General features: G+C 42.5%; 1 protein-coding gene across 1 annotated transcript in view; it reads right to left on the reverse strand.

Moving 5' to 3' along the window:
- TBX18 (T-box transcription factor 18) overlaps positions 1–23651 on the reverse strand; it is a 90510-nt gene that overhangs the window by 57836 nt on the left and 9023 nt on the right. Inside the window, exons 3-4 of the mRNA XM_085611042.1 lie at positions 22849–22950; positions 14004–14175 (exon numbers count right to left, since the gene is read on the reverse strand). Coding sequence (XP_085467168.1) covers positions 14004–14175; positions 22849–22950 — 274 coding nt within the window. The remainder of the gene's footprint in view (positions 1–14003; positions 14176–22848; positions 22951–23651) is intronic.

Here is a 23651-nt window from a genome sequence, read left to right on the forward strand (position 1 = left end):
AATGAGAGACAACGAAACACACACATGAACCCAGAAATTCAGGAATTGAATTCATTTTACTCCACGATGTGTATCAAAAAATATATTCACCAGAATATTTACAGGATTAACCAACCAAGGAGCACATACAACATAAAACAATTAGTGACTCAACGTGCTTGTTGACATATAATTGACCACAAATTCACATATAACAAATATATACAATGAGCAATACACAGTGATATACAAACAGATCCAAAATCAAGAGCATAGACCACAGCAGGATATGATTTCCTAGTTCTGTTTGTGGAATTGCGTAGACAAATTGGACAAGTAACGTTGACGTTTCGACCCTATGTAGTAGTGCCGAATTGTGTGCATCAAGAGTGGGTCTTCATCAGGACAAAAGGCTGGCTGGCGGCCTGGGATCAGAATTTTTTATATAGGATATGGATTCCTGGTATCACATTAAAGGAAATGTCAGCCGACATATAGATTGATCATGAATTCTTGACAATAATTGGCTCAATTTATGTAGAAAGTGGTGCCGTCATAGCGATCGCCACATAATGATATGCTCGGTCAGGACGTCTATATCCGTCTAAGACTCGGCTGCTACTGATTTTGGATCTGTTTGTATATCACTGTGTATTGCTCATTGTATATATTTGTTATATGTGAATTTGTGGTCAATTATATGTCAACAAGCACGTTGAGTCACTAATTGTTTTATGTTGTATGTGCTCCTTGGTTGGTTAATCCTGTAAATATTCTGGTGAATATATTTTTTGATACACATCGTGGAGTAAAAGGAATTCAATTCCTGAATTTCTGGGTTCATGTGTGTGTTTCGTTGTCTCTCATTGAATGTGTACTTGCTCATTGGTTAATTGTATTAAGTACATACTGAAATAAGTTTGCGTGTTTCCCAACAGAACCATTGTTTTTTGTTTTCATTATAACGCCCAGGTTCTGAGGGTTACTGGGTTACCCCATTATCTTTAATGGTTAAAAGAATGTGCCAGCAGGGGGCGTTACTGTTAGTGCAGGACAAAAAGCAGTGCTGATTAATTGAACTCTGTCAGTGGAATTTATTAGTTAATCTGCATTACAAGAGTAATGTAGAAATACTAAATTCCCCCAATTCCGTTTGTGGAGTTAAATAATCAGCCCACCCCTAGTGGTGAGGGGTTTTGGACATCATGAATGGGTGGTTTTCAGGGGTGGTGAGGGTGTTTTTTAGGGTCAGGGATGAGTGGAGTTTAGGGGTGGTGTGGGATTTTAAGGGATCAGGGATGGGAGGGGTTTAGGAGTAGAAAGATGTTTTTAGGATTCAGGAATGGGTAGAGTGTAGGGGTAGTGGGGGGTTTTCAGGTTAAGAGATGGGTAGAGTTTAGGAGTAGAGGGCTTTGAGGGTTCAGGAATCGGTGGAATTTAGGGGTCAGAGATGGGTCGAGTTTAGCTGTGGTGAGAGTTTTTTAGGGTTCAGCGATTGGTGGAGTTTAGGGCTAGAAAGGGCTTTAGGGTTCAGGGATTGGTGGAGTTTAGGGGTCAGAGATGGGTGGAGTTTATATGTGGGGAGGCATTTTTAGGGGCAGAGATTGATGGTGTTTATGGGTGTTAAGGGTTAAGCAAATTAAAAACATTTAAAGTAATTGTTTGACATTGTAAAATACATAAATAGGAAAAAATGTCCCCTGATGTAAAGGATTGAAAAAAATACCCTCAACAAAAATGTTCCCCAAAGTAAGACTTGCAACCATTTCATTTACACTGTAAAACATAAAGATGCAGAAGCCAATTTAGAAAAAAAGACGTTCTCTTAATCGGTTTCTATGAAATGGTAAATGCCATTCATCCTGAAAATGTCCATTAAACCATTCAGATGAAATAGTTTCTCAGTAATGGTATTCTATTAAATCGGTTTTCTATGAAATCACATGCAACCCTAGTTTAACACCCAAATACAGCAATATGCAACTGAAAGGTGAACAGTCAACCATTGCAAAGTGCCTCCCTCTTCACAGCAACACGTGTAGCTACATGTTTAGGAACTTTTGATCTGTTTGAGCTAGAAACTATTTTGTGGGTTAAAATCTGCAAATTATGCATCATATAATGGATTATGTGGAAAATATAGCAAATCCATAACTATGCAAAAAATGCAGCATCCACAGACTCGCATAATTCCAGTGACCCTGCCTGAGACAGTGAGGGTTACAAGGTGTAGGAGTCACATATCCTTAATGGATGGCTCGCTGTGCTATGTTAGAAGGATTGCAATTTATGATCTGCAAAACTCTGTCATCTGCATGTTACATGGTGTGCTTTACAGGATACACATTAACTCTCTATGTTACTTTGACTCAAACCTGGGACTAGACAAAACACAGACCTCTGCATCAAATGAGTTAACCTCCAGGATTATTTCACCATTACTATTTTTCCTGAGATTTAATGGGCAGATAAAGATCTCTGCAGCACGTGTCTTAACCGCATAGAATGTTTTAAAATCCAGACTTTGCAACCAATTGAACAGGACAGACTTATTGTCAATTTTTCACCTTGTTGCCATTTTCTTCATGGCAGAAATGTAAAACATAAATCAGGGTTTCCCCACTTTTTTGGCACAACCCAGATGCAAAATCCCATCTGATAAATTTTGAAATGCGCTCAAATGTACTTGTGATAGACCTGCTAAACATGTGTGAGGTCTTAGGATCTGATGTTACTTCTTGTGAGTTCATGGGTTGTGATATCGCTTACTGTGATGCCACGTGCAATGTCATGCAGTGTGATGTCACACACCATGATTTCACTTGAATACTGCCTAACCTGATTAGTTCCCTACTTCTTTTTTGTGGACTTTTGTCCTGCTAATAAGTCTCGCCTTTGTGACTTATTTGCTTTGCCAATGGATTTTTACCACGCTGCACAGCCTCTCCCAAGTTGTGCAGCGTGGCTAAAATAAAATAAAAATCCCTTTGATGAATCATTTTGTAGGTGCATGCTCTATGCATGTGTGTGTCTATAAATTATGCACACACTTTTTTCTCTTTTTAGTTCTTGGTCCGAGTTGCATTGATAAATAAAAATAAAATGAAATGCGCAAAAGCATTTTTTTCTCAAGCGAACTTGGTGGGGGGAGCGGAAGCAACACGGAGATCTGGGGTGAACGGCAAAGCAGCATGGAGAGGGCAGGGGAGCGGAAGCACGCGGGAAGGGACGAGAAAGCAACAAGGGAAGTGCTAGAGGGGACGCAAACAAAAACAGGGGGATTGGAGCAAATAAAACAAGGGGGTTGAGGAAAACAACATGGTGGAGGGTGCTGGAGGGGAAAGCAACTGGGAGAAGCACACACAAGGGTGGGTAGAAGCAGTCAGGCAACAGAGAGCAACACAGCGTGCAGGAAGACAGACATACAGGATGGAGACGGCTCAAAAACACACACCATATCATGGAGTGCTTCACAAAAAGATAAAAGTAGTCTATGAGAAAGCAAACAGTGGAAGCAGCAATGTCAGCTATAGAGATTATAAAGAGGCAGTGCTCCATGGGAAGAACAAGCACACGTTTGACAAGCTGTGACATGAATAAGAAGCAGGCAATTGAAAGTGACAATGTTAGCCAACCAAAGTTAAGCAATGGGTGGATTCTAAGCCACTGTGTGTTCTTGGTAAGCCACAATATGCCTTCCATCAGACAGTGTATGCGCTGTTTAGTAGGCATGACCATTAAACAGTTGTTTAATAGCCTTGACAAAAAAATAGCAATTTAAATTCCAAATTCTGATTCAGGATTTGTGCAGTTATATTCTTGTAAATTGTACTTACAATTACAGATTAGCTGACCCTGTTATGAATTTTCTTTTTTTGTAAATGGTGACACTAAATAAAAGTGATCATTCCAAAAATCATATTCCTAAACCATTTGTTGGTAGTTTTCTCTCCTGGAAACAAATGCAGATCTGTGCTTCACACAGACAAGAATAAGGTCCTTATTATGAGCTGGCCATTACTGCAGGTGATAACTATTGCTCCATCTAAACATCAACATCAGGGTGTTCGATATTTAATGGGTGTGATGATATAGTACCTGAATCAGCATGTTCAAGTATTTACCATACTTTTTTCCCCTTGATAAATATTGGCCCGATTGACCAGCAGAAATGTAACCCAAAACTCTTAAATCCAATATGCGCAATAACAGAAGTTACGTACATATCTGAAGTTTTTTGCCAACTTGATGAAGGCCAATGTATTAGCCCAAGCTGAGAAAGTGGATGCAACACCCCCATATTTATTTTGGATTTTAAGGAAAAGTTATCTCTACTTTGAGAAATATTTCCCTGTAGTGGAAGGAACGAAAAAAGTGTAAAATAATCTTTTCCCATAATTTACCCTATCTGAAATTTCTACAGGGTGATCTTTCTGCATGTGAGATTTTTCTTTTCTGCATATCTATGACTATAATCGATTTCCAGAATACTTGTGTGACACTATGTACATCTATTAAATATCTGAAATGTACCCAAAACTTAGGAATAACCCAAAAGGTAAAGATTTCCAACGTTTTAAACATTTGCTTTGTGATTCGGGCACATAAGAGGTAGCTGTCCACCTATAAATGTGCATAACATAGCTCCAGTTAAAGTGGTGATGGGAATAAAATAAACCTTGGTGCTCCACTGTTTCATGGGGATGTATGAGAAACAGTTTCTCCATAGGGAAATGTATTTTGTCTGTGGGGAAAATGTTAAATTTGCAAATGCACATTTATGCATTATTACCTCTGCATGATTGAATCTGCAAATTTTGAGCAGTAGGAGTATTCCTGAAAACACACAGCCCCAGGACTTTCTAGGGGTACTCCTGGGGTTCCTTTCAAAACCCCAAAAAGTCAGAAACATGCTCCAAATGTGGAAAGAAACATGTGCAGATTTCTAACACTTCATAGCAATGCTTTGTGAACCTGACCAAATGATTTGCAGGGACAGATCTCTTTAAATGATGTGATACTCTATGGGGCATCAGTGATTTTGGTGCCCTGTGACTTGGGAATACACAATGTCTTGGCTTTACTCAATAGCTTCTGGTACTTTGCGATGACTTGGTGAAGTGGACTACATTCTTATGTGATTTGCTTAACCATACTTTAGAACTTTTGAAACATCTGTACCAAACAGTGTCTCGAATAATTCCTCGGGATGATTAAAATGTGTTATGCACAGAATTAGCAAATTCTCATTTGCAAAAAAAATCTACATTTTCATTCTTTATGAATGTAAAGGTTACTACAATGTTTAAAAACAATGCCTTTATCATCAGAGAAATATGTTTTACATTAATCACAACGTTATTAACAATGCACCCTAAAAGGATACACAACCATACTTCATCTACAGGTGGGCCTGTGGTATGCAGTGCAATTGAATATCTTACTGAGTTGGGATTGTTCAGGAGGTTCAGGTACTCATTGACTTGAGGATTGTCTGTAGATTTCAGTTCTCATTCTCTTAGTAGTCTAGAGAGTACCCAATGTCATTAGTATTGTATTGCTGTAGCATAGATGCCATATCAATTATAAGAGTAATACGATACTAAATACACATTCATTTTGAACCAATAACAACATTTGCAAAGGTTTAAAATCACTGTGTTCAGAAAGGGGAATTCACATTGAAAATTCCTATTTGGGGATGGAATTAACCTAAAATGACATTTTGATTCATTAAGAGAATTCATTCCATAAACAAACCCAAGCTAATAATATAAAATATGCTAAAATTGGAACACTAAACACATAGCTGCCAAGGTTTCAGATTGCTTATGTGTGACATTTTCATAATTTCAGTGTCATTGTGAGTAGGGCTCCCTGTTTTCTGTTATTACTGATTTTTACAGATAAATACAGACAGAAAACTTTGTGTTTCCTGTCTGTATTTATTTTTAAAAGCAGAAAAGTGGCTTCTTTTGAGTAACTTTCCATGGTCAGATTAATGAGTTTCAGTCCAACAGTTTTACATACTGGCATCATGGGGAGTTACAAAACTGAATAAGATTTGCTTAAATAACTGCATAGCTTATCATGTATTTGTGCTATTATGTTATTTTTTCATGTGGGTTATTATTTTGGGCTGTGTAATGTGCTAAAACCTGACAGGCATCAACGTCTGTGTGCATGTTTATCTATGTAATAAATGTGGAAATATACAAGTTATCACCTCATCTGTTCACAAAACAAAAAATAATTATGGATGAAAACCAATAAGATGGCCTAAATATAAATATGGATAAATACAGACGGAAATGTTCAAAAAATAAATACCATAAAACCCGGTGCCCTAATTATGAGTGACATTCAACGACTATGGGTGATACTTTCTCGCAAGCAAAATCAAGCAATAAAGATGTAAAAATGGCCTCGACACTCGCCCTTCTCAACCATTCAATACTTTGTGTCAGACCTTGCAAGGCTCCAATTTTTTTCTTTTCCTGCATCAGACCTGCAATGTGCATATTATAGTGCTTTCAGTCGCATGTGGGACATTGGAGCAGTAGAATACAGAAGTCACTATCCACCACTGTGCCAACTAGAACAGCATTTTGTGATTGTATTGATCAGTCGAAAATTTCATAAGATTAATGTAAAAGAATGCTTTTCTCATCTATTTTCTTAACTTGCCAAGTCAGCGTTTCACCACCTGAGCTGTGTGTTCTTTGGCCAAGCTGGGAAGAAGGGTCATGGGCTGCAGAAGCATGCAGGAATTGAAAGCTGTGTCTGACCCAAGGTCAGACTGGCCTATAGTGTATAGGCCAATTAGGCAGTGCCCAAAGGCCTGGTCTGCCAGGTCAGTGTGTGTGCTGGTTTTTTGTCTGTTTGTGGCCCTCTTTTGTGGTCTGCTGTGCCGGTTTTCACTGTTGATTTGCCTGTTATTAAAACAAACATAGCATGGCTCAAATTCATTAAGTCTTCCACTCCTTGCAAAACACTTGTAGGACGTATCTGAAACCTGGCACAATGTGCAAACATGGGTCTGGTCACTTAGTGGGGCACTTTTATTTTGTTACCTCGGCCTAATTAACGTCCAAGTCTGACTCTGGTCGGAGCATTCAGAGAGTCACAGGCGGTGTGATCTCTCCTCACTGGGAAGTATTAATTATCTGGTTTCTGTGGGCTGAGACAGACAGTAATAGAGTAGTGACACTTGGAGGCCCACTTGTGCCCCCTCAAAAACACCCATCCACAGCAGTACGACCTCTTCTGAATAGCGGAAAAAACAAGACACAGTTACACCCATGATAGGAGAAGCTCCACAGTAGCAAGTGCTTGAAAACACAGATGGAGGCATGAGCCGGCAATAGGATGGGGTTATTGTTAAACAGATAGGCATTTTCATAAAAAGATAAAAATATGTACAAACTAAGTGGGTATAATCAGGTTAGCACACATGCTGCCGGTGGCTCTGTGAAGGGAGACCGGGAGGGGTTGACTCGCACATCTCCTCCTGCTCTTTTATTGATGGTTCTCTTAGCGGCTGTTGTTTAAACTTTACTCCGTTTTTTTAAAGCTCGAGTCTGTGTTTTGCGGTTAGATGACAGAAAAGGCCCATTGGTCCTGCTGAGAGCCGGATATCTGAAAAAAAGAAGCAGCCACGACTTTGCCTATACTTCCCGCTGCAACCGATGTGACTCTGTGATGGTGACAACCGGCCTGTCACTGGCTGCAGCACTCTTCCTCGATCAGCCCGGCCGCCTCGGAAATAATTATTTGCCGGTGGGTGGCTGCCGTAGATAATTTAGCCCCACAGCACGGACGGCCTGGCCAGGCAGCAGGTGCAACCAGCAGTGCTGCGAGCCAGCTGAGCACCATGATTCTGGCGCCACCCAAAAACCAGTGAGCACTTGGCCTCCACCTCCAAGTTCATCACAAAATGGAACTCCCCATGCCCTGGCAGCAGGACGTGACGTCACCTCCCCATGCGGCACCACGGCCAAGTTGTGACACACAACTTGACTGGGGCAAGCCCAGGCTGTCTCGGTAGTAGCTTTTGGGCACTGAGACTATGCATCATGCGTGCTGATGAATTTCAGGGCGGCGATGCAGCGCACCACAATGAAATGCATTAGTCGAACTCCTGATGCGTGGTACTTGGCAGGACTGTAAACATTTTGCAATCAATAGAACATACACCCCAGGCTTGCATTGGCAGTAATTCGTAACCATCAAAGGAAGTTAAAACACACGTGAGAATATACATAACAATATTGATATAGTTACTCAAAGGCAGGAGGAAGGACTTTCAATTGCCTTCTCGTTACAATCCAGACAGCCCAAATATAGCTTGCCCCGACATATATATCACTGGGGCATTCGTTCTATAGCAAGTGCAAGTGCTTTTTATCATGTTGTTATCGAGAACCACTTAATCAGTGGAACAAGCCATTTACAGCTCAAATACTTGTTTTTGAGCAAAACAGCAGTAAGTATAACAGTGTCCCCTAACCCCCAAACTCACAGTCGCAAAGTTTAATTGTAGTTGGCTGGTTGCAAATTTTGCCAAGTAAGGTCCGGTTGGAAAAATACCTAATAGGAATTTTAAATATCAATTGCAACATGCATCTGGAGCAATTTTGTTCAAATATTTTCCCATGCCCAGGAATTGTTTAAATTGCAAGGAATTAACAGTTAGTTTTGAAGAGCAAGCAGATTTGATGTGTAATTTGAGTTTCAAACTCAGGAAAGTGTCACAATTAATATGGGCTGAATTGGACAAAAGATGACAAAAGCCAAGTTAGCTCAAACATTTTTTAACATATATTAGTGAACTATTGTGCTGGAATTTGCTTGGGCATGATACCGCTTTAAGATAGGAGGTGCAATCGTGGTTTCTATTTAAGCGAAGCCAATACATCAAAGGGGCCAAAGCTAAAATGTCAGAAATAGGCACCAAACGCAACTCCAAGAACAGTGGGAGAACCAGCGTGCCCTGGGCAAGGTTCAATAGAGATCGTAAATAAGGAATTTTCTATTCTTTGCAGCCGTTTATTGTTGCTATATCCCCACTTTATAGCGGCATACATTATTGCTCCAATGTGTATCCAGTGTGCTTGAGATGAGTTGATATGAATCCTTTTAATGATCGGGAACTCAAACAATTTGGATGGTCAGAGAATTATTGTATGTAGGATAACAGTCTTTTCTGCATGGTTACTCTATATATTTAACCTTTTCTTGGAACATACATTTTTTATGGCTTCACAACTCTGTGCACTTGAACCCTGCTAACCAGTGGTAAAGTGCCGGTGCTTCCCTTTAAACATGGTCAAATTGACATATTCCTAATTTCTATATTTATCATAGCTATAAAGCCCTTGTATATGGTACCAAAGGTCCTGTAAGTTGAATGCCACTAGTGGGCTACAGCACTTGTTGTGCCAGACACTTCTCTGACAGTGTAAAACATGGTGTCAGAGCTACCAGTGTAGCTTGACTGTTGCAGTGTAAAAATGGTCATTCGACGTGTCAGAATAAATGGCTTTGACAGTTCAGAATCTCTCTCTTAAATATTAAAAAGCCAACCCTTTGTAGGCCTTAAAGTCCACAAGGCAGGGTGCATCGTATTTAAAAGTAAGACATGCAAAAACTTAATGTTAACATGTCCTTGCAATGACTAGCACCTACAGGCTATTTTTCACTGTTGCAGGTCTAGCTGTTCTATGTAGAAAACAGAGTTCAGATTAAAATCCTAATACTGTAATTCAGTATTGGGAACAACTAGAAAAACAAACAAGAATTTTAAATAGTTGTTAAAAATTCATTTCAATGTGGAAGTAGGATTTTTAGTAAATATTAAGGAAAGGAACTTTTAGAATGTTACATTTTCCTTGCCTGATGTTCCTGAAGGCTACATTTACCTGTGCTCTCTCACTTCTGCCAGCCAGTAATTAACATTGGAAAGGTATGAAACTTCTCCCAGAACAGAGAAAAAAGGCCTGGGTGTGGGGAGGTAGGTTGTTCCTTTGACAGGATGGCCAGTGGGGCTAGGCCCAGGAACTGGATTAACTTCAAAAGAGACCTTATGTGTCACATGCAAAAGTTATTTGATGCCAGGGTGGGCTCCTTCCTTTGTTACTCCTGCTAGGCAGGCTCCAACCAGAGTGTGCCTCTTTTTGACACTACAGTGTCAAATCCAGCTGAAGTGTCAAATTCTGCTTCACTAACGTGTTGGGTTTTTACATATAAACATTGTGGACTCACTTGACGGGAAACTAGGTGCCAATACAATGATTTTCTATTTGGTTGCTGGAAAACCCTGCTTTGTTCTACCTGACTTCTGTCTGGGTTAATAATGGCTGTCTGGGTTAATAATGGGTACAGTCAGGGCTCCAGGGAAATAGCAATACGGGGTAAGTTCTGATTAATTCAGTTACGAATTCTACACCGCACATACTATTCCTGCACACTTTTGCATAGGATCGGGTGTGCGGACTCAGATTAATGTGTGAGGCGATGCGCGTCTCTCTGCATGTTTTTCCACATTTTATGGGAGTGTCCCGTGATACAGCGATACTCAGTGCTTTAAATGGAAAAAAATAAGTGCAGGTACTCACACAAAAAAAGTAGTGGATTGGGGGCGGAGTTTGGGGCGGGCCAAGGGGCGGGCTATGTTTTCCAATAAATGGCACACTGATGAATTAGTACTAGTGCTGCAGTTTTTTTTTTTTAAAGCATGAATGCATTGATGTAATCTAGAGGGCCAGAATTTTGTTTCATGCAAATCCCTCTCATTTAAATTGTTGATGGGTGAAGATTTGCGCGTGATTAAAACAATGCGCATACTAACAAGCTGTGTCCCTGAACAATGTGGCCCACGCTCGCGTCAATCAGGATTTTTTGTCACCTTCAGAACCCCTCTGAAAGGGACCCTGCAGCGATACTCTACCTTTCACTCCAGAGATGCACACGCAGCTCTGTGTTCTACTGAAGGCGAACTGCTCTGCTGGCGCTTTTGAACCAGTGCAGCCCAGGCTTCAGCTTGGTTTGAATGGCGCTTTAACCCATTGTAGGCCGTGCAGAAAGACCTGCCAAGGATGAAGCGCAGCACCAACCGCATCAAAACCGGGCCGTTATGAGTACCGGTACTCCCCTTTCCCGAGGAAAGGTCCAGGTACTTAAGGGGAGAAAATATAAAAGTGCCGGTACTCCGTACCGGTGAGTACCGGCCGATACTGGTCTAGAGTGGCCGGATTGATGACGGGAGAGCTGGGCATACACATTCAACCGGAGGCTTGGTGGCTCTTGTTAGGCGTCATGTGGGAGGATAGATGGCCAGCTCACACGAAAACCTGGCTAATGCTCGCTGCTGGAGTGGCTAACCTAAACATTGTGCAGCTCTTGGTTTCTTGTACGCCTCTCAAATTATCGGACTAGATGGCGGATATGGATTGGTGCCGCCTTGCGGAATCAGTGGTGTATGAGAGCAGAGGTTGCCCTAAAAAGTGGGACAAAATATGGAACCCTGGGAGAAATATTGAGTTTAAAACTAAAAGGGACCGAAGGGAGGATGGGATTGCTGTACAAAATGACTCTGGGTGGGATGTTGACTTGCATGGGATGTATAGACCTTACTGGGCTGCAATCGGCAGTGCCCTCCATATGCTGTAACCCGTATTTTATATGGTGACATAATATACGCTGTGTATTTGACTGGAACTGTTACTTTTTCTGTTCAATAAAAATACTTTAAAAAAAAAATGGGTACAGTGACTGCCCCAAACTGAATTCTAGTATTAGATGTGGGAGGTCATTAGGATTATAATAGTATACTTTGCACACACACCCCTAGCCCTCACAGCCTAGGTTTAGAGCGGCTGAAAAAGGGGGTAGTGTTGGCCCCAGGACTTTACCTCATTGGTTAAGGCATGCACAGGAGTCATTCCAACCCACTGGCTTGTGCCAAGGATAAATGTAGCATCTCCAAGCAACCACTTTAGAACACACCTGCGCCTATGGAAAATCAAAAGAGGACTGAACCTGCTGTCTGAAACCTGAGAAGATCCCTAATGGACTGGACCTGCTCTCTCTTGTAACCAGGACAGAGACGTGGCCTCCAAGAGTCATAAGACTGACCTCCTGGTCAAGCTATAGTGTTACAGCTAGTTTCAAAAGGCCTTCCCTGGGGCTACCAAGCTGATCAGTGGCAACTGGACCTGAACTGGAACCTTCCGTTGGCCTCTGCCAGACACCCTGGGTGTCTCTATGTGTCATCAATGTGGTCCTGGAGAGTTTTAGAAGTATACTGCTTTGGTGGATTGAGACTTGAAGGACTAAAGTCAGAAGGTAAAATCTTTGACCATTATGAACCTACTTGGTGTATACGACCCGCGCTCCATTGTGACAAGCATCAAATTGCACCTATGTCCCACTCTAACGGGACCATTGACTTTCATATGCACTTTGTGCATCTTGGCACTATTTCTTTTTAAAACTTTTTTTTTAATGTATTTCTGATTCCTTTTATTGGACTTTTATCATTTTGGTGTCCTTTTGTTAACATTTTACTCTAGTTTTCTAATTTAGTTTGGGATGTTTATCGTTTTGCATTTCTACTTTATTACTTTGTTGGTAATACTGCATTTATAATGTACACATTATCCTAAATTAAGCCTGTCTGCTCTGTGCCATAGCTACCAGGGGTTTGAGCTCATTTTAATTTAGCGACTTTGAGGGTTCACCCTGACATGAGTTGTTATTATTTTTTGAGGTGGGTAGTCACCCACCCAAATAATAATCCTATTTCTTACAGTGTACCTAATAGATTCCTGCACTTAGTGACTTGAGGTATTCAATCCATGCGATTTCTTAGTTTTGTTACATTTTGATACTTAGTGGGTTATTACTCTGTGATAAGTAACCTCAGGCTCTAATTAGTTAGAGTACTCAGTACAGCTGAGTACACTATGCATTGGGGAACTCAGAATAAGAAGTGCATACATTTTAGGATACTCAGTATTTCTTGTTCTCATTTAAATGAGGGTGAGTTTTTAGTAAATGTGGCTATTAAGTGAATTTGTTTTCTTTAGTAGATATGACTAGACAGTGGAGGTACTGTCCGTTTTAGTGCTCTAATGCTTAAAGGTTGTAGATAGTTTTAGATACTTAATGGCTTGGTGTAGCGATCAAATACAGTTACACTAAAACTTTGAGGTATGCATTAAGATTAAAATTGCAGTGGATACATTAATATTAACAGACACTGCAGCATATACACCAAAAGCATAGAGGAATCTGTGTCATGCCAGTATTATTATCATAGGACATACTGACTTTGGGGTAGAGAATGGAGATTGCACCTCCCAGGCCCTTGGGGCGACTTAATGTAGATCATAATGCAGATCATCTCATACCACTTGTAAGAAACCAGAAGAAACCTAAAGTCAGGATTGCTGGACTCCCCACCACCCACAATTCCGCAGTGATAATAGGGTGTACTCTTTTGCTCCTTGCATTTCTTTGCAACATTTAACTGTGTGCTGTGTTTAAGGTACTTTACTTTTTAATTCAAAGCACTGGCTGGACAATGATTACTTGTTATATGCTTGACTGTGTTCTGAATCTCTAACTTACACCACTTTCCTGAGTAGGTCTTGGATCACTCTGCCCAGCTCCTAAAGGACCAAATGCTAAAGAGATGTACTTGGTTTTCAGTTTTTGGCCCAACAGTAGTTAAAGACCCAGGAGAATCAAAATAAAAGGATCTCATTGTCACAAGTTGAGCTCCAGTACCCCTATTGCCCTGGGACGCCTACACATTTCGCCACACAGAAAACGTAGGTATTCAGTGCCAGTAGATTTTGCTACTCCGTTTCTTAAAGTAATCAGTAGATTTGGGGTTTCAGTATCTGAACAATCAGATATTCACTGACTTGGGATATTCAGTAAATTCTAGTTCTCAGTGATAGTAAATGCTGTTACCTATTGACAGTAGATTTGATTAGTCGTTGTCATGAACTACTCACATGGCCCTGGTCATCCAGTTCATTGTTGGTGAGCTTGAGCTTATCAAAGCTGATCACTTGCCTCATCCAGGTCTCCCCAGAAGCTGGAGAGTCCGGATGGATGTAAACACGGGGAGGAACAGGCGAATCAGCATTTCCAGCTACCATCCACTTGGAGCTGTGATACACATACCTGGGTAAAAAATATATATATATATTAACAGAGGCACCAAACATTTTCCCTTGTGAAATTTGTATTAGATGTGTGAGAAACGGTGATGTAAATGTTTCACACAAATTGTTAAAGCTTAATTCAATTTAGAAAGGGTGAAGAATATTAAATTGGAACTAAGCCCCTTTGACAATTGCAATAGGCAGAGTCTGTAGTCTGTGAAATCCTTGTGTCGAAAAGACATCACCTCCGAGTAAGCCTCGGGCTGCTTTTCTCTGCTGTCCTATGTGTGGGCTGCAAAAGTGGTGTACTTGATGCTGAGCTTTGGGTCCAGCACTAAGGTGGACCATGGTCCCAAAGGTCAAATCTCGAATTCTCAAAATTGCAGCCATGGAAAGTTTTTGCCCTGGTGCGTATCATCCCCAAACCAGTTCCTAAGTTTACACACACAAATATTATCACCAGTAGTCTTTAAAATGTGGATCTTGTGCCTGTGCAGGCTTAATTTAACTTCTTCTCAGAGGCAGTTTAAAAGCAGCACCGCAGGAGAAGAGAGCCCTACAGGAAATACCTCCCACCCCCTAGTCCGGGAGTGCTGGGGAAGGGCCAGCCATGTATCAGGGTGACTGTCCCAACAATATAGGCCTTTCAGCTGTGTCATCTGGTGAGCAGTGATGAGAGAGGGGCTGGTGACAGGGAATAGGCCACTGTCAGGAATGATGAGCAGGGGCTGGGACAGACAGAGGGTGGTGCCAGGAGATGCGAAGTGAGCGAATATTTTTCAAACTGAGTAGGCACTGCACAGGGAGCAGAACAGCAGGCTTCACTCACTTGCAGAGAACATGTGTGAAATAGGCAGCAGATGCGTAATGTTTAAAACGCAAACAGCAGCTAATTGAGGGGCCTTGTATTCAGAATTGTCACACTTGGAGTAACATCAGTACAAGCTCCACTCACAATTAGCAGGTAAATTAAAGGGGCTGGGACACAGGGAAGCCTTTCTGTCACTCGTAAACCTGATAACAGCACCAACAAAATAGGCATTTCTCAAAAACAGTTCAAAAGTGGCACATGACCGTAGGAGGGTAATAATCACTCATAGAGCAGGCACAACACTGGTTGCAGTAAAGTGACCTTTAACCGCACATTGAATAAGTACATTGGGGTCTACATCTCTAAAACTTGCTTCACTCACAGAAAATGTAGAGCATGACAGAAGCAAAGAACCCCCCCTTAACCTCCCCCACAACACACACACAAACTGTTGGCATATCTCTGCAGGTTTGCTTACACAAAATAGATTTCCTTGCAGGCTTACTTCACATACAGAACTGATACAATGAAGAAGCAGCAGTGAAACCTACCAACACACATTGCTAATAGCAATTTAGGCTTTCCTCACAGACAACAAATACAACATTGATGTAATAAGTAAGTGCTTCTCTCACACACAGGAGAGACACAGCAACACAAACGGCCCTCGTGAAGCAAAGAGCAGTAGGATTCCCTAACATGGTCATGCCATCCAAGATTCACCCTAGAGAAACCAAAATGTAGTGCTCTCCAAGTGCAAACTTCTACATACAACTGATCAGCCACCTTAAAGAAAAAGCAAGCAGAATGTCCCTAGGCAGGCCCTAGGATCCCACAACGGGCTACTAGGACCTTCAGCTTGGGGTGATTGGAGGTAGTCCCATTTCCCCAGAAATGTATACTTTAAATGTATTTTTGATGTAAGAGAAAGTACGATTCAGCAACAGTGTTGTTAACATTTCTTGGAGTATCTTCTCTCCCATCGTATCCCACAAAATAAACACCAAGCATTGAACTGAATCACAAGTGCATTTTACTCAAATGGGACTTGGTCCTGGAAAGCTGAAGACCACAGCTAAGCTAGGGACTTTATCTAAACATGTAGTGGTGTGGGTTAATTGCATGCAAGTGGGGGTTGTTGTGAAAAAAAAAATCTACTTAAAAATCTCTTTGTATTCATTAGCCTTCACTGACTGCATGTGTGTCCATCTAACATGAACTATTATCTTTATACACCAATGAATTTATTTGTACAAGTAGCACAACATCAATACCTTATTGTATTGCACACTTTTCCCTAAACCATGGTATTACTGGTTCAGCAAGTTTTGGTAAGTCTTTTTACTATTTCTTTAGTAGTTTACTGGATAGTATCTTCTCCAATTCTTTTTTTTTTACTAAGACACCATTGTTTTTTTTGGAGCGTATTCACTAGTTTAGGCCCCAGCTAAACCAAACAGAAAGCATACCTACTTGCACCCTGTTCATCTTTCTGAATCTTGTGGCTGTGGAATATGCACAGGGAGCTCACTATATATAAAGTCACCCCTTTACCTTCTCTTTTGAAAAAAAGAGGAGAGACATTTTAATTTGGTGCTTCTTCCAGCTCCCGCTGCTTTTGTATTCATACCCCATAAAGCAGGGAAGTAATTTGTGCTTGGCTGTCGAGATTTATAGCCAAGGCGCTTTAGTTTCAGTAAGCAGTTTATTACATTCATCCGTGCTAACCGTTTACAGTGAACTAAATGATAATGCCTGTGCCAAAGTATACACAAAATTGCATAACATAATCAGGTTCACTCCTGCTAGAGTATGTGACAGTTATAATCGCCTTTACCCTCTCACGCCTCTCACAGAAAATCACTTCTGGTCGGTTAAAATATTGAATTAGGTATTCAAACTCTCCTATAAACTGCAATTATTTTTCTCTATAAACAACGTGCCTTCTATTTCGGGGATGGTATATCTAAAAATATTTAATCACATTTAGACGATTATTTTGTTAGTTGGTCACCTTAATGTACTGGATAGCAAATGCTCTGTTGTGTGGCAGGTTTCTTACAGTGTTTATATAAGCTGGCATTTTTATTGATATAACTGGTATCTTGAATTGTGAAAGAAAATATTTTTTATCAGAATAACTCGAAATGCAAGTGCATTAATCAAATGTTCAGTTTATTGCACTGTTACATCAAGTTGCACAGACTGTTTTTGCCAAAAGTGTTTCTTTCACAGTCACATAAGTTGGCCATATCGCATCTTAACAAAAGGCTCTTCCTTGCTTTATTATTTTGAGTCACGTGTGCTGCTGTTAGTAAATTAAACGAAATATTTTTGCTATACAGTTGTTTTGGATTTCATACCCAGTGACTTTAACATGTCTATCTTACGAAGAATACAGTATTAGGCAACATTATTGTTGACGTACAAGAATAAACACTCCCCGGGATTGGCATATGTGTAAAACAAGCATTTGCAATGCAATAGGTCTCGCATTTACGGAAGTTTGAGCTATTGGCATTGTAAATGACAATGCCTTTTATTTATGTTTTGGTTTTTAAAACATAAAATAAAAGGCATTGTCATTTACAATGCCAATAGCTTCCTCGCGTAAATGCGAGACCTGTTGCATTTTCAATGCTTGTTAGATGAGCTTCAAAGACTTTTGAATGGAAGCATTAAAAGAAAAACTCTCATAACTGTACCAACAAATAGGTCCTTTTTCTCACCAGGCACATGGCATGCATGATTAGAAGCTGTGTAGAAATAGCGCTTTGCGGTACTGTGGTAAACACTAATGTACTGGAATCTTTATTTGAATCCCTTTCAGAGCAGCCAGTAAAAGTGGCAAATATAATTGAAAAATTGAGCAGTTAACATGCACCTTTTGGTTTCACTTTTCCAAAATTATCCTACATAAAATCCTACGGAGCATAGTGCTGGGGGTTACTCACTTGGTGCACATGGGGTCTAAGTTTATACTTTTTGACAGGGCTGTTTTAAATTACCAGTCCGGCCCTGGACGTGTTCCAGAGTCGAGTCAATGACAAAGAAGTGGTCCAAATGCTACGTTCAGAAGGGGGAGGGTGTGGCTTAACGGCCAGTGCAGCCGACTTGGGCGCTGAGAGATCCAGGTTTAAGTCTGGTCGTGTGCTCAACATCCTGTGATTCTGGGCAAATCACTTCCCCCTGCCTACGGACAGCACCTACAGACCCTCACGGGTTATTAGCGGCGCTATACAAATCCAAGTATTATATTATAGTATAATTATTAAGAAGAGAAAGAGGCAGCCAAAAGACGAGGATCAAATGTCCAAGCAAAATGGAAAAAGTGGCCTCGAAGGAGAATAGATAAGAGGGGAGGGGAAGGAGTGGCCCGAACGCAACTCTTAAAAGCTGATGAAACACAACTAGTAGAAATGGACAAAGTATTGAGGAACTATATGCAGCCGTTCCAGGCGTTCTGAATTTCCGGTACCGACGGGAATCTCTGTACGCAATTACGAGTTTGCAGACCAAGAATTACTTGGCATAATTCTGCATGGAAAGCTGCATGTTTAAAGCTACAGATCACATTTTTAATGAAACTGCACTACAGCAACAGCACCGGCCCTGATATAATATTAATGGCCGCCGAGCAGCACGGTAGCAGCAGAAAGCCTTTTAGGCTCTTACGCAACACGTAGCTAAATTTTATTATTTGCAGGGAAAGGATCCCATACCCCCGGCAGCCTCCGAGGGATCACTGAGAGCCGGACTGCGGAGGCGCTCATTAGAGACCCTCAAATGTCAGACACCGGGAGGAAAGAAGAGGCCTGACAGGGAAGGAGACACAGCGACACAGAGATCTGGAAGGGAGGGGGCGCGAGAAAGACAGGGACAGCGAGGTACAAAGATGGAAGAGGTGGCAACGGAGAGGGCACAAAGAGGGGAGAGGGCACGAGGTAGACGGGGACTGCAGGTTAGACAGGGACAGCGAGGTACAATGATGGAAGAGGTGGCGGCGCGAGAAAGGGAGCGGGCACAAAGAGGTGAGAAGGCGCGAGGTAGACGGGGACTACAGGTTAGAGATAGGAAATGATGGAAGACTCGTGAGAGAGAGCAGGATAGAATGGGGAATGCGGGAGAGACAAAGAGCAGTAAATTCAGACATAAGTGAAGAGAGAGAGAGAGCAGTAAATACAGACATAAGCGAAGAGAGAGAGAGCAGTAAATACAGACATAAGCGAAAGGGAATGGGGTCGTAAGAGAGACAGAGGCCTAGGAAAAGGAGGGGAGCCAGGTAGAGAACAAATGCGTATTACGAAGAAAACAAGACAAGCCCGGCTTCTAAAGTGCTCCGGATGCGAGTGAGCGCCCGCCGCTCAAAAGTGAAAGCAAATTTGTCACGGCGAGACGCGGCGGAGCGTGGCGTGCGCGCTTGGCGGGGGCGGGGGAGCGCATTCTAGGTGGGGGAGCGGACCCTTTGAAGTATGATGCCGAGGCCGCCAGTGGGCTGAAGCACTTCCCCAAACGGATTGCATGGCGGCACGATGCACGTGATTGTGCGCGTGCTCGCCATGCAATCCACTTTTGGGAGCACTTTGAAATGCCCCTCTTACTAGAGTCTCGCATCGCGATTGCGTAAACGCAATAGCTAGGCGAGACCTAAAAATACGTGGTGGTTCTTGGTTTACAGGGTAGCCTTCAGTGGCGTAAACAAAGTCCCCGCAGCCCTCGCGGTGCGGGTGTGCCGGAGGGGGGGGGGGTCTCGGCAAAAGTGATAGGCTGTGGGCCCAGGGGAGGGAGGGAGGGCCCTGTACTTTGCAGGGACCCCTCCAGTCTTGTTACGCCACTAGTGTCTTGCAGTAAAAAACATATTTTAAAAACTCCAATATGGTGGGACTCGACCCCAGTGCAATAAGCTCTGCCCATATGGCAGTTCTTTGTGATATATATTCGGATGCAGCTGGAGCTGAAGATCGCAAAATCTAATGTTAAGGAGGTAATGTCAAGAAAAGGGCTTAGAGGTTTTTAAGGGTGTATCCTCCAACTAAAAACCAAATCGCATAAAGACATTGCGGTGCTATCAGCCACGTTTTAAATGATTTTATCCCGGTGTCTTATTTTGCTGTTCCTTTCGCTGCACCATTTTGCACTAAAGTTAAACGGGGTACTTCAGTCCTTTTGTCACCGAGTGGTAAACAGGTGAATTGATGCTTTCTCTGGTGCCTGGACCTTGCTTTTCAGTCTTAGTGCCCAGTTTCGCGATAGCTCCAGCTACACCATGGGCACGGCTTTTGACGTGAGGGTCTGACTGCAGGGGATATGTGCGTGTTTGCCATCGGCATCAAACCTTCTTTGCTGGAAGCTGGGCCCACTCCTGTTCGCATTTGCAACTAACTATGGAAGATTATACCTATTTTGCCAAGCCCCTGTGTGCGTGAACCGGACTAGAATCGTTCTCTGTTGATCTAGTGGCTAAGTGGATTAATGCGTCCACTGTCGGGGCCTCTGTGTCGGCCTCATGGTCACAGGTTGAAATCCCGTGAACTTGCGCTTTACAAATGCACATGTTATAGCCATGCACCTAGACACCCTCGACTTTGAGATCTGCTGTGATTTGCAGATCACAAGTTTGACCCTACCATGGGAAATTAGTTATTGCGAGCCACGCACCCACTCCGAAGGCCTTACACATCAGCGTGTGCTTTGGCCGTACGTGTTCAAGACCAGAGTCTGCAGCTGTGTGTTTCTTCTTCTGGCGGACGGTCTGCTCGGCAGTCTGACCTCCCCTGGTGCTGTGAGCAGAGTAAACACTGCCCTCTCTCAGCACACCCTCGGACTCCTAGGGGCCGGGGCTTCGTGTGCGACCATCGCTGATGCTCATCCCAGCCTGCACCAGGCGGGATCCGGCCGTTTGTCTTTCAGCACCAAATGGGCGACTGCTGCCCTCGCCCTGAGCTCAGGTCACACGGGGCGCCCTTTGCTGCCTGGCAACTCGTCTCCTACTGCTACATGTGTGCATCCTACTGCCCACCATACCGGCCACACCCCACTCCGCTCTGCCACCCACACTGAGCACAGAGCGACCCCAGAAACTCGGACTGCAGCGTTATCGCGTCATATCCTCCAGCGAGCCTTCGGTGTACGTCTTTGTGTTTCTTCATCGTTCCTACGCGAATGTATGTTTTTCATTCAATAAACAGAAACGCAGCTACCCTTCTAACCACACACAGCCGAAAACAGACTGACACACGCGAACTCGCAGGGAGGCATGCACTTAAACACACGGACGCACAATGTACACAGGCCCACACTCACATGCACACAGAGTCTCACCCACCCTCACATACACATTATATACATACATGATGTATGCATACATACATACCTACATACATGCATTCACCGATATAGCGAGTTTAGTTGATTATGTTAAGTAGTCTCGGCGTAGATAATGAAAGAGAAACAAAGGGGTGAAAATATTATGAGCGCCCTCATTGAATATACCCTGATTCCTCTCTTCTCTAGCATCACAACGGACCTGCGCCAGAGCAAATGTTCAGGGTAGAGGCATGGCTTTCAATTATATTTGTTTAATTACTTATGTGATTAAAAAAAAAGATTGCGCGATGTTCTACCATCACCAATACTCATGATGCATTTTTTTTGTCTTTCAGTAGGAAGTAGCAATATTTGAGCGTTGCAACCATTATCTAATTTCATTGAAATCACCTAAAGCAGGGTATTTTTAACATTTATGGTCCGAAACTCGCATCGGGTTGGCTGCATAGCTGTGCGTGGAAATGTTCACTCTGCGCGTGGGCCTCCTTTGTCCCCGTTTAGATTGTATATCCTCTGAAGATGTGCTTTCAGGTGTGCACAGTGACCCCATCCCCCTCTCCCAAGTAACACCGGAGGTGCACTTTATGACGCTAGGAGTGCATACTTCATTCCACGATTCCGTTTTAAAAATGCAGAAAACAGTGAATATAAATACACCTTAAATCTGCGAATTACACAGAGATAATAAAAACTGTAGGTGACGCGGTCATCGATGTTGCAGGCTGTGAATACAAATAAGTACAAATGAATGCAAAAAGCATGACGTGTGTGAATGTATCTAAGACCAGTGTAAGCTGCTGGGAACGGCGTCTGACCATCGACAACTGGGCTCTGCCTCACTGACGTTTTTGTGTCAGAAGGCATAGGGGTGTGAATAATGTATACGTCCATTGCTGTAGATAAAATTGCAAAAATATGAGATCAGCTCAAGCAGGACACAGGACAAAAATAAGCATTATTTATACCACATTTGTATGTAGCAAAAACTACACTTTCGTGTTACGCGGAAATTTAGGACAATAAAACGGTCTCAGCCTGATGAGATGGACCCTGGGATGTGTGCACTCAGACTGGTAAAGAAAAGAGGCCGAAATAGGCCAGTCACAGACAATAGACACACATACATTGGAGACCACATGGAAACCAGAGGCGTCCTACTGGGCAACACAAGCTGCAAGCGGCCCACGTGCAGCTGATTAATATTTTACTGATGTATAGAATAATTAAAATATAGGGTTCGAGTCTCCGATTCGGTTCAATATCCTGTGATTCCGGAAAAATCACGTAACTGGTTAAATAGAGTGCATGTAAAATGACACAATTCCTTCCGGTCGAGTTCGCCTTATATATATATATATATATATATATATATCCCTTAATGTCAGACAAGCTGTTTGAAAAGCAATGCAAGTGATGTTCAAGGCTGGCGCCTTTACATGCCGGTGCACCACATATTTGCACCCGGCTGATACAAAAGGTTGCCGTTTAAAAACGAAGTATATAGTAATCGAACATTTCAATGGGATAAAAGGGCCAGGGCCCGCCCTCTCTCACCTGTATCTCTTATTGTCCACGGGCACGATGTCCATCGCTATGTAGTATTGTTGGTGTGGATCCAGACCGGAAATCTTCACTCTCATGGCAGGAAACATCCGTCTGGAAACAGAGAAATAATTTTATTAGCAAACTGCAGAGTAGGGAAGGGATAAGGGACTGGGCTCAGAGAGCTGCATGCGCACATCAGCTGTGGCTGTTAAGAGCGGCAAACAGGCCTCAGGGCGCTACCCTGAGTGAGCACTGAGCATGCTTCAGAGCGTTGTCCACAGAGAGCTTTAAACACACCTCAGAATATGGGCTGTGTTTATTTATTTGTGCCTTTTTATATAGCGCGGACATTACCCAAACACAAAACATAGGTTCTTGCTACGTAGGGTCCAAAATAACTAAATATCTGAAAGTCGCTACACCGAGTCGATGTATAAAGTGCCTCACAGTTAAACATAGGTCGCTTCGAAGGTCCACAATTACGAAGCATTCGGTTATTTCTTAAGGTCCTTACATGAGGTCCAAAATTAGGAACTAGCCTGTTATTGCATAGAGTTGTTGGAGGATGCGGGTATGAGTTGTGGCAGCAGACCGGTTTTAAAAGCTGGAAGTTGAGCTGTTAATCTCAAGACCATGGGCAGAGGCTAGGCCAGAGCAGCGAGAGAGGGCGTGCCCAGTGGAGAGGTTAGTTGTCTAGTTGAGATGACGTAAAGAAACCAAACTACAGATCCAGAGATCACCAAATCACCCCAGAGCTCTGAAGAACACCTCGGGACGGTAGCCACAATAAGAGGTAAACACACCTCAGAGTG

Source organism: Triturus cristatus, chromosome 6 (assembly GCF_964204655.1).
Source record: "Triturus cristatus chromosome 6, aTriCri1.1, whole genome shotgun sequence".
Lineage (NCBI taxonomy): Eukaryota > Metazoa > Chordata > Amphibia > Caudata > Salamandridae > Triturus > Triturus cristatus.